Consider the following 15,853-nt stretch of genomic DNA (forward strand, 5'->3'; position numbering starts at 1 on the left):
GATTTCCTCTAAATTAAACACGGATATAAATGATGTAAAATAACACTAGGGAGCCAAAATCAGTTGCTGTACACTACACAAAATAATTGATCTTAGTAGGATTTAAGATCTTCGCGGTGGTGAATCCCATTTTCTGAAATTAGGACATCAATAAATTTCATAGCCGATCATACGATCAAGCGGATGTCGTCTAAAGACGGACAGTGAATGTAGACAATGAACCAATAAAGTCGAGGGATTTTATTTTGGGTCATTATTCTTCACCGCTTAGTGGCCTGACAACTTTTGGTTTTCGAGTGATTTCCAAACAGAAATGAACTGGACGTTCCATGGTCCACTGAAAACCAATACTTCCAGATTCTAAATAGGGCGTATGAAGTGACCACGGACGTATTTATTTTTCACTTCGTTCACGAGTTATCTCCGGACTTTACCATCATCCAGACGACAGAATTGTGATTTTATCCTGATCTCCACATATTGAAAAGATAAGCTGTTTGTTTAACGTTCTTATATCACCAAATCTAACGCTACGTGTTACCATCAAACCGATGGTGTTAAAACAGAGCTGTAAATGCACAAAAAGATTGAGACCTAGACGTAGATGGGAGGATAATCTCAGGCGGGATCTATGGGAGATAGGAGTTGAATGAGAATGGTTTTGTTGGCCCAGGACAGGGTCCGGTGGAGGGCTTTGGTTAATTCGGTGATGAACCTTCGGGTTCGCTAAGCCATCTGGTTGGTTGGGTCCACTATTTGGGAAGCCTGAGGGGAAGAGACCGCTGGGGAGACCTAGACGTAGATGGGAGGATAATCTCAGGTGGGATCTATGGGAGATAGGAGTTGAAGGAGACTGGATTTTGTTGGCCCAGGACAGAGTCCGGTGGAAGGCTTTGGTTAGTTCAGTGATGAACCTTTGTGTTCGCTAAGCCATCTGGTTGGTTGGGTCCACTATTTGGGAAACCTGAGGGGAAAAGACCTCTGGGGAGACCTAGACGTAGATGGGAGGATAATCTCAGGTGGGATCTATGGGAGATAGGAGTTGAAGGAGACTGTATTTTGTTGGCCCAGGACAGGGTCTGGTGGAAGGCTTTGGTTAGTTCAGTGATGAACCTTTGTGTTCGCTAAGCCATCTGGTTGGTTGGGTCCACTATTTGGGAAACCTGTGGGGAAGAGACCGCTGGGAAGACCTAGACGTAGATGGGAGGATAATGTCAGGCGGGATCTATGGGAGATAGGAGTTGAAGGAGACTGGATTTTGTTGGAACAGTACAGGGACCTGTGGAGGGCTTTAGTTAGTCCAGTGATGAACCTTTGGTTTCCCTAAGCCACGTAGTTAGTTACGTGACTTGTACGTGTGTGTCACATTTTAACTATAATTTGAATTTTTGTTTAAACCTTGTCAGTCTAATCACAATAAAATTCCTATTAGATATTAAAATATTACCATAATTAACATTTAAATATTTAAAATATATTAAATGATATTCTCTATCGAAATGTCCGATTTTACATTAGAACATCACTTTTTTACACGACATGTTTCAGTTCTAAAAGAACCATCTTCAGGTGTATAACAATTATATAAACTTAAATATAATTTCTTAAATGCAACTTTTATAGTCAGATGTTTATCAGATTTCAAATGATGTTTTCTTCCAGATTTTATTGTATTTTTTAATATCGTATTCGAAGTTGTTCTGTATGTACGTCGTGCTTAACATGATTTTGTGTGGGTGTACGTTTTGTTGTTATTTTTGTATCATCCTGTAAAGTAAATAATATAAAGACTAAATGAATATTAATAAATTAGAAATAGAAAATAAAATAATATATTTTATAAATTTAATCTTGAAACATACCAGAAATGAAGTTGTGGAGGAGTTACGTCCGTCTGGAAGTATTGCCGTGTTTGAACTGAATAGTGTTCATTATTGATCGTGGTTGTTTGTAGGGGGGGGGTGTGATAAGTGAAAGGAGGTTAATAGGAATTTTATTGTGATTAGACTGACAAGATTTAAACAAATATATATTTATCACAATATGACGCAACTTTATCATCTTATAATTTGAATATTGAGAAAATTCAGTAAAACAAACTTAAAATTTTATGAAAATCCGTTCCACCTGTCTGGAATTTATTCATGTACGCAGAAGGACGGAAGCCACTAACAAAAGACTAGGAAATCTTAAACTACTGTAAATTTACGACACGTATCGATCCAATATTAATTAAATCGACAAATATTCTAATTATAATCAAGCAACATGGACCACATAACAATAGCGGACCAAAACAGTGAGTCTGGCTGGTGTATATGGAACCAAGTACGATATCCGAAGATCTCACTGGAAGGATAATTTCTTGAGAAGCGTCCAATAGTAAACTGGAAAAAGAAATCTCATAGAGAGGGGATAGATGGAGGTGAAAAGAGGAACCGAACGCGAGGGAACGAATGATTTATCCAACCTGTCTCTCGAACTGCAACATTTTGGCGCGTCTCCACTGTAGCAGTAGGGAAACAGATTTTGGAGACAGACATTAACTTGGGAGAATAGATAAAGGACGAGAGGGAGGCGAGAAAATTGAGGCAGGACAGCAAAAGGAGGGCGAAGAGAAAGGAAGAGACGGGGAAAGGAAAAGAAATGTGATTGAGTTCAATATAGAGAAAATCTCGAGGGAGTTTAGTAAGAAAGGGTACATATGAGAATCGAGAATTCTGGGTGGCAAAGGGATTCGTAAAAAAAAAATTCTCCTTATATTTCAACAGAAATAAATAATTTGAACACATAAATCTTCAGGCATTGTAATAAAATTAGATTATTATTATCACCGTAATCGTCCAAAGAAATTGAACACGCTACGTTCTGTTCTTTTGTCTCGATCGAATCGATAGTACGACTACACAATCCATCTTTCGTTTACATTAATAGTACGTGTTTCAATATCAAATTATCTTACGGTCACCTTTGATAACCATCATACACCACTTAGTTTAAACTTTAAGGTAACCTTACACTGTCAAATTATTTCCTTGGGTATTTGTTTTTATGGTAAAAGAGATTATTTGTTGCTATAAAATACTTAATCTGTGGTTCGTTATATATTCCTAACGAATTTTCTGCTCTCTCTCATTGTTACTGCGTAGAGACTATTAACAGCGATTATTATTATTATTATTATTAGTGTTCTGTCTGACGACAGGTCCATATGAACAGGATCCTTCCGTCCTTTTCTCGGACTGGGACCTGTTCATATACGTTCTTGGCAGATGATCCAGAAGTGGTTTGCCATTGCCTTCTTCTGTGTGTGAATGGAGTAATTGTTGGGATGCCACGGAGGAAAACTCCGTATTGCCTAGACCACGGCCTTGCCCAACACAAGTTATAAATTCGGGCACCGCCTAATTTATAACTTGTGTTGGGATATACTCTGTTAAAACTGAATATTTTACATTTCTTTACTGGTTTTTCAATTCATTTATATCCTTTACAAGTAGAGGGCTCGTGGTGTTACTGGGGGGGGGGGAATTCGAGAAACGTACATCACTTATCGATATTTTCTCCCGACAGATTATATCGGGCCTAATTATTCGATACATATTATTAAAATGCTTAATTATGTAAGGATAATGCGATGGATTTTCACTGATCGAACACATTTTGGGTCGTGTCTAATTGTCGGCTTTTGCATATATGTTTAATGATCGTGTATGTAGTGATTTAACCCCTACTTTGTATTCGGAAGGTCTCGACTTCATATCTTTCTCTGGAATCGGCGATCCTGACTGAGGGTTTTTATGGTTTTCCTCAGTCCCTCCAATCAAATTCCTCGCTAACAACTTAAAACAATCCGTGACCCTTACTTCCATATTCCTTTCAGTTAATCATTAATTATTAATCCTATCATCAGAATCATTACAGTCTGAGCGATTTTAAATAAACTACAAATATAACATTTCAGATTTATCTTTTAAAGAAGATGTTTTCTTTGAAATTCATACCATAAAGAAGGCAGTAGGCTATGTGATTCATAAAAAATTCATAAAGGGAAATGTATTTGTCTCACCTATAATTTCCCAGAAACACCCCATCAGGATTCATCATAGGCACTATCTTAAACGTGACGTATTCACGCAGTGCGACTGCAATCGGATGATTACTAACCAGGAAGTCGATCAAACCTGAAAAAACATAACAAACTTATATGGTATGTAATACTTCAGTAAGAAACAAAAAGTGAGACGGACATGATTATGTAAAGAATCAAAGAATATAACTGTAAAGACGAAGTTTATCAAAGTTTAAAAAATCCTGTCCTCCACCATCGTCAGAGAAATTACCTCATCGCCCTGATAATGGAGGCAGCAGGGACCTTTGAAACGTTGGTAAACCTTCTTCGGAATCAACGCCGTGAAAACCTCAAATCCTACAAAGAAAGTGTAGATGATAAATAAATGAATAAGTGATGGGAAAAACATGTAAAATGCACTTTTTTATATATACTAAATAATTAGAATACTTAAACATTTATTAACTTTATTTTAACAGCTCAAGTACGTCGGCATTCCTTGTCATTCTAACTGGTGTCTTTCCTAACTTAAAACCAAGTAATCTCTAACAACGGACAAGCATTACAGGATAGAAATTAATACATTTCTATGCCAGTTAAATTAATTTATTTGTAGTCGATTACTGGTTACGAATAAATTCGAGTAGTAGAAATCGTAAACATGTACACTTCCAAAGCATGTTGAGGATAACAGCTAGACCTGCTCTACAAATCGTCACCATTTAACAAAATCACAAATTAATCCCTGTTCTATACAAGGCTTCTAATAACGTCCAACAACTTTTTATTCACCTGAAGATGATAAATGTAATGCTTGTCGAACTGTATAATTCCCAACATTCAACTCGGCTCACCACCGTAACCCAAAGTTACTCATCCAGCCACGAAAACTTAAGGACAAAAAATTATATTGACTGTTCTTTATCGATAAGTTAAAAATATTCGATTATTTAATACAGAGTCATTAAATAATCTAATAAATAATTAAACATAATATCTACATGACTGTAGTATTTAAAATAGTACATTTATAAAAAAAAACACGTCTGTGTTTAGACATAAAGGTACAGCAGATAAGAGAGTGAGGTTATGTTGAAAGCTTCTATTTTTCAGAGCGCGTTGTTTGTGATAGCTACCTACTACTGTAAGGCATCTTGATGAATGTAGCACACAAACGAAGGTGTAAGAAGAAAACAAACGAAAGTGAGGGATGATATGTATGGTTAAGAATGAAAAGAAGCCACTACCATCAATCGCCCTCTCCCCTTAGCAGACACGTAGAGAAACTCAAGATGGCGCTGCGAAGAGGTGAGTGAAAACAGAACTATAATAACATCACAGACTGGACAAAGCTAACACAGACGGAAACAACAGCATTATGTGATACACAGAACGCACTTTCACACACAATTTTAACGCATGAACCACAATTGCCGATTGAGCTGGAACTTTGAAGTTGGCTGTCTTCGTGTTGTTGCGTCATGTACTCTGACAAAAGTTTATCAACGTTTCGGAGGTAATTTCTGCCTCCATCATCAGGACGATAGCCAGTTATTCCTTTATTAATCATTCTCTAAGTTTCTGTTGTAACGTCTGGGTCAATATACGCCTCTTATGTTAAACTTGGACCAGTATAAATATAATTTATCACTTAACGCGCTGTCTTCAAGAGATTTTTGTCTGAAAAATTTTGTACTGTGACCTACTGGTGACCCTTATGGGAGCCAACGTGAACTACTTAGTTATTTAAAGTAATGATAAATTATACATAAGCTCATTAAATATTAATAACAATTGTAATTTAAAGTCTGACGGGCTTATATATTTGTCAGGCAATGCTCCTTCATGTAACTTGCGTGTGGACATTTAAAAATACAGTGTCAGTTGATTAACTAAAAGTCCTCTAATTCTTTATGCAGACTTATCGCGTTTGTAAATCCAGTCCTGCCACTAGAAATAAACACTCATAATACTGTAATGATTTCTCAAAGGTGTAATCTCATTCATACACGTCTACAGGTACAAGCTAGAGTGGGGAAATTTTGAAAGACGAATAACGAACTGGTTTGTTCGTGAAACACGTAGCGGCAATGCGCGTGTGTTGATGCGCAGACGACTCCAACACCCACGTAACTATCCGCTTTATATCAAGCGGACTGCATTAAAAAAAATACATAATTTTTTCCATGAGTCGGCCGACCATATTCGCTCAAAGTTTGTAATTAATTTACGTTTGTTAATCGTTCGTTTCATAACTAAACCCGAAATGTTTAGACCTTAAATTTTCTTTACCTTACTCATTATTATTTATAAAAATTCTAAATATGAGAGAAATTCATAGTTTAGAAAAATTTAAATTTGGTATATTTATTTTCTACATTTTAATAAATAGTTTAAAAAGACTAAATAAGTCGGAGGAAAGGTTTATACTCTCTTTAAAATCTACACAGGTTACAAGCGACAGAATTTTAAAATAAAAGCTAATATAATCTTTAATCGTTTTAAGTAAAATTTAAAACCAACAACATGAAGATTACAAGTTTGTGGTTCCTGCATATCCTTTATGCCTAATACGAGTAATTACATCACAAATTTCAGTGCTGATAAAGTACATTACATCACTTCTATTGGAAACGAAGTTAAGTTTGGCTTTTGTTAGTTGTAGTACCACATGTTCCCGCTTCAGCAGCGCCGCTACTAGTCCAGTGGTAGTAATCAAAATAACGACGTTCGTTGGCTCTGAACAGAAAAAAAAAGTATGTTTACGGTTTAAAAAAGTCTGCCGAACAAGAAAAAATAAAATTCGTACAAATTACACCAAAGATACTCTGAGTGGGCCGTCGATTTACGCCTGTGACAGTCATTTGTTGAGTGGCAGGATGTGACGTCAGACAAACAATGGAAAACGGTAAGGCGTGTACGTTTGGCGAACAACAGTGGACTAACCGATGGTGTACTTCTGTCGACTTCCTAACAGCTTGGTGTCCCTCCAAAATTCCACGCACATAACAAAAAAATTATGTATTTATTAAGAGAATCCCTAAAAGTAAAAGTGTCCCAGCGACGTTTATGAGGAAATTAAAAAAAAATTACAGAAGCCATTTTTCACGAGACGCCTGGTATACTCCGTCGTGTATGAGAATAGACTGGTCATCGAAGGAATGAGTAGGTAAATATTTGAATGCTGTGTCTAGCTGTTTTATAATAACAGGCAATTTGTTACGTGATATCACGTTAAAGCTGTACATTGCCACGTGTTTCGTGCTTGACTGAACAAGTTCTCAACAACGACGATAAGTTCAAGTATGATTTACTTTACAAATGCTTCTCATCACATTTTAGAAATAGTTTTAATGGCGACAAAGGTACGAAAATGATGCAGTGAGAAGAAGATAGACGTTAGAGAGAAGGAAAAATTAACGGAAGTTTTAGAATAGACTAGAAAGTAGAAAAATAAAAATTACCTGTTTGTATTTGGCATTTCAAAACAAAATTACTGTGTTTATTTATTGGCTGACCCTCAAATATCTTATATAAATCTACTCACAGCAAAATAATACGTCATCTGCGTCTCATGAAGATGGCAGAAGTTCTCACTGGCAACTTGAGTGAGTTTATAAAACATTCAGAAATCCTAGCGTTGGTTTTGGGGAGCGATGGATAACTCGGCACCTTATAATGCATAATGCAAGCATCTACAGTGTTGGAAGCACAAGCCATGTCAAGTGCAAAATTCGTGGGGGGGGGGGGGGGCTTGCGGTGAGTTTTCTGAAACCTATACACAAATTCGAGTCTCACACAACACTTCCAAGACAGACATTGCAACTGGCGTTTGTTGTAAACCATAAAGATTTTCTGAAACACGCGTAAGACTGCAGATAAAGATGTATAAGATGATAATAAAGATAAATTTAGATGAGGACCGAGTACACAAAAGATAATGAAAAACAGATTAACACTAAATAAAGAAAATGAAACAAAAAATTTAAATAAAGGAATAAAATATACAAAGAAAACAAGAAAGAATTAAGTGGGGGAAATAAATTAAAAAAAGGGAGATTTTGTTCAATGCTTCTAATTAAAAGATAACAATACAGAGGATGTGAAGCCAACTGAAAAATGGCTGAAAGCTATTCTTTTATATGGTGTTATAATATTGTAACACGCTACTCAGAGGGAAATATTTTGGTAAAAATTCTCAGTAAAACGGGATTTAAGTAATGAGAAAACATCTTACCATATTCCTTAGTCGGTCAGACTAAACTTTACTTAAGCTTTTATTCAGATTAATAAAACGTTTCTCCTAACACATTTTCCACAACTTTAAAACCGATTCTGACTGAAATTCTGTAAGTCTTATTAGGATGAGACGGTTCAGAAATGTGTAATTTCGCTGAATTTTCTCTACGTGGACTGGAATAGCAGACCGACTGAAAAATGTCAGTCAAAAATGTTAGATATGGCTCTTGGATCACGCGGACGGAAAGAATGTTCAACTATGGTGGTTTAAAGCCGTAGAATGAGAAACTTGTTAGTGGTTTTTGTGGCGTATCTTGACATTCCCGTTTCTCGTTTATAAAGCTCAATATTTTTTACGAATTTTCAAACCGAGCTCCGATATCGTTCAACTTTCCTGCTACTTATTCTCTCTGCATCCTGTCTATTAAAACTTCATTTGTTTTTATTCATTTATGGCTCACTGAATATGAACAGTGTTCCGGGTGAAGAACACATCCACATTAAACTCTGATCTGTGTTTCCTGAACATCTTTCTACAAGACTTAAATTTCACAAAATTTTTAAAAAAAGAACACGAAATGGTAAAGCACATTTTCATTTAATATACGAGAGGAGTTTTGTATAAGTGTGAGACACAATGATGTAATATTATTATTTATTTATTTTAGTGTTCTGTCTGACGACAGGTCCATATGAACAGGATCCTTCCATCCTTTTCTCGGACTGGGACCTGTTCATATACGTTCTTGGCAGATGATCCAGAAGTGGTTTGCCATTGCCTTCTTCTGTGTGTGAATGGAGTAATTGTTGGGATGCCACGGAGGAAAACTCCGTGTTGCCTAGACCACGGCCTTGCCCAACACAAGTTATAAATTCGGGCACCGCCGGGAATCTAACCCGAGACCCCCAGGATTACAAGGCCAGCGTTCTAACCGCTAGACCACCTCATCTTATTATTATTTAGTGTTCTGTCTGACGACAGGTCCATATGAACAGGATCCTTCCATCCTTTCCTCGGACTGGGACCTGTTCATATACGTTCTTGGCAGATGATCCAGAAGTGGTTTGCCATTGCCTTCTTCTGTGTGTGTGAATGGAGTAATTGTTGGGATGCCACGGAGGAAAACTCCGTGTTGCCTAGACCACGGCCTTGCCCAACGCAAGTTATAAATTCGGGCACCGCCGGGAATCGAACCCGAGACCCCATGATTACAAGGCCAGGGTTATAACCGCTAGACCACCGTGGCTCTGATATAATATTAAATTCATTTTTTTCATAAAATAATTCAATTACTTGAACAAGTATACAACTACATATCGTTCAACAACGATCTTAAAACGTACAACCAGAGAGTCACAAAAAGATTCTGGTTTATAGTCTGTTGTAGCAGATAGTAAAAGATTTTTCTATCAAAATTAAAATCTTCGAAATGATATGCAAAACACAACAAACTTCTAATAACGAATAAAAGAACAATAGACAAAGAATAAGAAATATATTATTCTCTTTACATTTTTCTTAAAAATCTGACACTTTGGAGCCCCCACAGTCTCAAGAATATTAATGGTCTGAAACAAAAATTTAATAGTATTCAAACAATGCCATTCACACTTAGGGCAATATTTTGAACTCCGTCATTTAAATAAAACTGATGCTACGTATGGCTACAGTAGACAAAATAGTCTACAGCCCAACTTGTAATCTACAGTCCAGTTAACATACGAGGCGCGTCCCAAAAGTAAGTTTCCCACTCGTCCCACAGCTAGCAAACCTTATATTGAGCGAAGCGACTGTGCGTACGTGATAGAGCAATGACGTAGCATGGCGCATGCACTAACGGCACTTCCCGCGTTCTCACAGTAGCATCGTTGCAGCTGTTGAAGATGGAGGTTCTTATTCCAGCTCCCGCCGACTGTGAAGTGCGGTCAGTGATAACGCTAGGCCGCACACGGCTCGACGGACAGCAAGTCTCCTGCAGGAGTTCAGCTGGGAGGTGTTTAATCATTCACCCTACAGCCCGGACCTCGCTCCCAGTGATTTCCATCTTTTCCTACACCTCAAGAAATTCCTGTCCGGTCAGCGTCAGCGTTTTGAGAATGACAGAGAGGCGGAGATGGTTGTCACACAGTGGTTCCAATCCCAGGCGGCAGACTTCTACGACACAGGTATTCAAAAGTTGGTCCCACGGTATGACCAATGTCTCAATTCCGGTGGCGAATATGTTGAAAAATAGCTGGACACTTGCTGTATCTGTTGCAATAAATATTTCCATGAAATTGTGTTTTGTTTCTGTAAACGGCCCCAGGGAAACTTACTTTGTAGACCAGCCTCGTATAAAAACCATTTTACATATAAAATTTAATAATTTCTGAATTTAAAAATATTCAAACTCAACCCGATTTCGACTTAAACTTCATTGTCGAAATATAGAACATTGACCAACAAACGACCGCCATCAAATTAAATTTATTTCAAAACAACAAAATAAATTAGAGCTTAATTTTAATTAAAAAACTTGAAATTTCGGGAACTGTAACATTACTCTCGATTAATTGTTTTAATTTAAAAGAAATGGAGAAGGAATTAGGGAGAAAGCGAAGAATGCTTGAACACAATAAAACAGAAGAAGATAAATGATAAGTAATGAAGATATTAAAAGAAAATATTCCACGTTAAATTCAACGGGTATTTTCCACTATTAGATTTTAACTGCTAAGAACAGTGGGACACACGTTTAAAGAGATTTTTAGAACTGGAAAGGGAATTTAGTGGCAATGGGTTGGTACTGTGAGGTAAGCTTATGTTCCGTTGCATGGTGAATAATTACAGAGCGTGGGAGAGTCAAGAGTTCTCAACAGAGGCTCCCCCCCCCCCCTCAAGTTTACCGCAAATCCATACAAAACTTTGCAATACAACGTGACGAGAAACAGCAATATGATGGGGGCTGGAATCGTAAATTAGAGCTGAATGCGTTAATTACATCCATCTTCGGGTTCACAGTCTCAGTGTTCGTTGTGCGACATTGTTCAGTCTAACCAAGAATCTCGTTATGCATTATTACTTCAATATTCTGCTGTAGAATCGAGATTAATTTCACAGACCTAGCATGCTGATCAATAACAGCTGAAATTCACTAATTAATATCTTATTATCAGAGTAGGAATATCATAATAATAATAATGAATCTGAATAATTTATAATAATATTAAAATTAATAATTATTATAATAACAAGTTCTTATTTTACATTTGAAATTTTAACTTCGATGGAAGTTCAAATTTTGATAGTTTCGTCTGCGACAGAGTATAATAACGTTAATTTTTACGACTGTTTCGACTTAATTTACTGACTCCATTTTCAGAGTACAACTTTTATTTCTTTTTAACATAGTATGTATTTCACAAAATAATATGCGTTTGTGATGAATGTATATGTCATTAAATTTTTTGAACAAAGAAAAAGCCAAGACATTTTTTAGTATTCTTTAAATTGCGTTTGTGAATAAAATCATTCACAGATTACATCGCTGCCAGTAAAAATGTCCCAAACGAGTTTCAAATACCCGATCTCACCTTTCTAGTTCAACAAATTAGACCTTGTGGTCACTTGTCAGATATTTTTCATTTACAGAGATTCAGCATTAAAATATAAGACAAATCGAATTTAAGTATCAGCTAATTGCTTATTGGTACTTCTGATATATTCTCTAATTTCGGATAACAAGAAAATGTTTCCAAAAACCTGTCCAGAACTAAATCATCACCAACAATTCCTCCAGACAAAATTTACTCTGAACCAATTATCAGAATGATTAAATCAAGAAACATCACATGGTTAAGACATGTAGCACGTATAAAACAGCTCATAATTGTTATAGGCGAAGGTAGGAGGATAATATTAAAATAGATTTCCGGGATATTCTATTGAAGGTTGTGTACGGGATTCACATTTATTACGACGAGAACCAGAAGAGGTCTTTTGTGAGTACGGCAATGAACATAGATTCTCCACGAATTTCTGAGAATATTTTTAATTAACTAAGAAACCATTAACATTTCCAAAACTATTTTTCTACATTGATTTCATTATAGAAGTCACTCTGTTAATAGAATTTAATAATCGTGTTTTTCCTTGAAAAAATTCTTAAATACGTTAAACATTTGTGATTCGGCTGACTGAACTATGTGTACAGTACGTTCAAAGGTTAAGAAGAGAGAAAGTACAGTTCTGAATGTGACAAAACTCTTACATATTGCATACAAATAACTCATTTCCTGTAACCACTGAAGAATTCACAACACCTCCTTTAACGTTCTCACATCGGATCTTCCGTTAAATCTCGAACACGTTTTTTTTCCAGATACTTAGTTTCCTTTTTTCGCTTTTCAAGTCAACTTCAACAACAGCATTCAATTTAATAGAAAAGTTGAGTCGATTCCTACCTGGTGTATGAGAAATCTGTTCACCTTAAGAACTTCGTACTTTGCTTAGCCAAATTCATCCGTGTTTCACAGTGATTATATCCATAATCTACGTGTGTGTAAAGCAAGTTTTGTATTTATATTTAAAATTCTGAAGTTTATGTATATTAATTTGTAAAATTATTTTTCATACTTGTATTGCAGAATCTGAAATTTAATGTACATTGATATGTGAAATACGTTCTTGTACTAGTGTTGAAAGTTCTGAAGTGTATAGTTTTATAGCTTTAAGGAATTTCACTAAATCTAGGATTGAATTACGTGGCTAACAACCACAAAACAATCCTCTAATTAAAAGAATTGGGGCGAAAGGTATGATAAATGATAAAAAATAAAAGCCCTTGGTTAATTATACTCGGAGGCAGATTTGAAACAAAGAACCAATATTACAAGCGCCTCGGCGAATAAACATCAAAAAGTTTTATGAATTTTGTTACATGGATTTGGGGTTTTCAAGGCGGTGAATCTTAAGATGGCTGTCTTCCGGATTATTGCTTACTGATCGCCCTGATGATAGAAACATCAACGTCATTAAACTTCTACTAGACTTCACGGCGTAGTAACCCAGAAGACGCCATCTTTAATTTTGTTCCGTGCGTCTAAAAAGTTGTTAACTTACCACTGAAGATGATTTATTCTTTAAGGTTTACATGTTTAAGGTTTACATGCGTCATGTTTGTGTTTTTTGATTAATATATATAATAAAATTCAGGTCAATACACAAAACTTGATTTAGATGTTAAAATTTAAAATTTAAATGTTAAAATTTAAAATTTAAATTTGCGCCATTCATCACTATAAGGATGTTACATTAGAGCGCTTTCATTCATTTCACAACATGTTTCGATGTAATACATCATCTTCAGGTGTTGTCTTTTAAAACTATTTTATATTTTAATGCATGTCTTTCAATATATTCATTATATTATATATATTATATATTATATATATTATATAATATATATATTATATATATTAATATATATTAATGATTTATTCTGCTGTGAGGGTAAATTACAAGCTTTGAAAGATGCATCAAAGTCTTTGATAATTTATTTAATTCTTGAGACAATATTTTTTGAAACATTTAATCAACACTAATATCTTATAACTTTAAAATCGAAGACAAAATAATGCTAATCTGTTATTGTGATACCGTAATTTATAAATTGGGATTTACTGAATGTGACATGTTCTTCACTGCTAAGCTCTTCCAAAGATTCTGTGTTATTTCCGTAATACGGCGAAGTTCGTATTTAATGCTTTGAGCTAGCGAAGTTTAAGGAGTCTAATGGCCAAATCCTATAATCACAGAAATGGGATACATACAAATCCAGAGTATGCATATTCAAACGTTCAAATACGTAAGCACTTCAGTGTGAGACGCAAATTACTTAAATTAAAACTGATCTTATGAAACAGCATGGTCTTCTAAATAAACTGATATAATTTTATCCCGAATATGTTTTATACAAAATGACAACCTACTTTCGTTTATAAAACTGTAAAAAATACGTTTTACATTTAATAAAACAGAGTCCACAGGAAGGAGCAAATTTTCCCTTAGCTAAGAAGGATTTTCGGTTCTGACGGCGCTGGGTCCAAAGATGGCTGTCTTCTGGGTATCAGCGCTGTGTAATCAAAAAAACAATAATACGCTCAGCTAATTAAAAAAATTCCCTGGCTTTCATATGAGGCCACCAACGGTACATATTTTAATCCACACATATAACTTATATTTTCCTGAGATCCATTACGATATTATTTTCCTATCGAAACAGATATTCCAAATGTTCCTTTTCTCCTGGTTTCCTAACAAAATTTTTTATGCATTTCTTATCTCCCTATGCGTTACACACTGCTTTCTACATTATCCTTGATTTAATCACCGTAATAATATGTAATTATAAGGTGCAGATATTATCCTAAGCATTCTTTTCTCAAATACTTACAACCTTTGATCTTATATTAATGTGAGAGAGGTCACGTTTTACTAACTAACTAGATGGCTTACCGAACCCAAAGGTTCATCACCGAATTAACCAAAGCCCTCCACCGGACCCTGTCCTGGGCCAACAAAATCCAGTCTCCTTCAACTCCTATCTCCCATAGATCCCGCCTGACATTATCCTCCCATCTACGTCTAGGTCTCCCCAGAGGTCTCTTCCCTTCAGGCTTCCCAAATAGTGGACCCAACCAACCAGATGGCTTACCGAACCCGAAGGTTCATCACCGAACTAACCAAAGCCCTCCACCGAACCCTGTCCTGGGCCAACAAAATCCAGTCTCCTTCAACTCCTATCTCCCATAGATCCCGCCTGAGATTATCCTCCCATCTACGTCTAGGTCTCTCCAGAGGTCTCTTCCTCTCAGGCTTCCCAAATAGTGGACCCAACCAACCAGATGGCTTACCGAACCCGAAGGTTCATCACCGAATTAACCAAAGCCCTCCACCGGACCCTGTCCTGGGCCAACAAAATCCAGTCTCCTTCAACTCCTATCTCCCATAGATCCCGCCTGACATTATCCTCCCATCTACGTCTAGGTCTCCCCAGCGGTCTCTTCCCCTCAGGCTTCCCAAATAGTGGACCCAACCAACCAGATGGCTTACGGAACCCGAAGGTTCATCACCGAATTAACCAAAGCCCTCCACCGGACCCTGTCCTGGGCCAACAAAATCCAGTCTCCTTCAACTCCTATCTCCCATAGATCCCGCCTGAGATTATCCTCCCATCTACGTCTAGGTCTCTCCAGAGGTCTCTTCCCCTCAGGCTTCCCAAATAGTGGACCCAACCAACCAGATGGCTTACGGAACCCGAAGGTTCATCACCGAATTAACCAAAGCCCTCCACCGGACTCTGTCCTGGGCCAACAAAATCCAGTCTCCTTCAACTCCTATCTCCCACAGATCCCGCCTGACATTATCCTCCCATCTACGTCTAGGTCTCCCCAGCGGTCTCTTCCCCTCAGGCTTCCCAAATAGTGGACCCAACCAACCAGATGGCTTACGGAACCCGAAGGTTCATCACCGAATTAACCAAAGCCCTCCACCGGACCCTG

The 15,853-nt window shown here is 36.7% G+C and overlaps 1 protein-coding gene across 8 annotated transcripts in view; it reads right to left on the reverse strand.

The window, feature by feature from the left end:
* Window positions 1-15,853, reverse strand: part of LOC110831251 (cytosolic carboxypeptidase 6) — a 323,299-nt gene that overhangs the window by 114,505 nt on the left and 192,941 nt on the right. For all 8 annotated transcript variants that reach the window (XR_015536683.1, XR_015536682.1, XR_015536680.1 and 5 more), the window contains one exon: window positions 4,070-4,184. Coding sequence is in view for 4 of the 8 variants with exons in the window: in XM_022067026.2 (XP_021922718.1) it covers window positions 4,070-4,184 (115 nt within the window). In the remaining 4 variants the exon portion in view is untranslated. The remainder of the gene's footprint in view (window positions 1-4,069; window positions 4,185-15,853) is intronic.

Source organism: Zootermopsis nevadensis, unplaced genomic scaffold (assembly GCF_977971745.1).
Source record: "Zootermopsis nevadensis isolate Lab colony 2312 unplaced genomic scaffold, Znev_1.0 Znev_ptg000023l, whole genome shotgun sequence".
Taxonomy (NCBI): Eukaryota; Metazoa; Arthropoda; class Insecta; order Blattodea; family Termopsidae; genus Zootermopsis; species Zootermopsis nevadensis.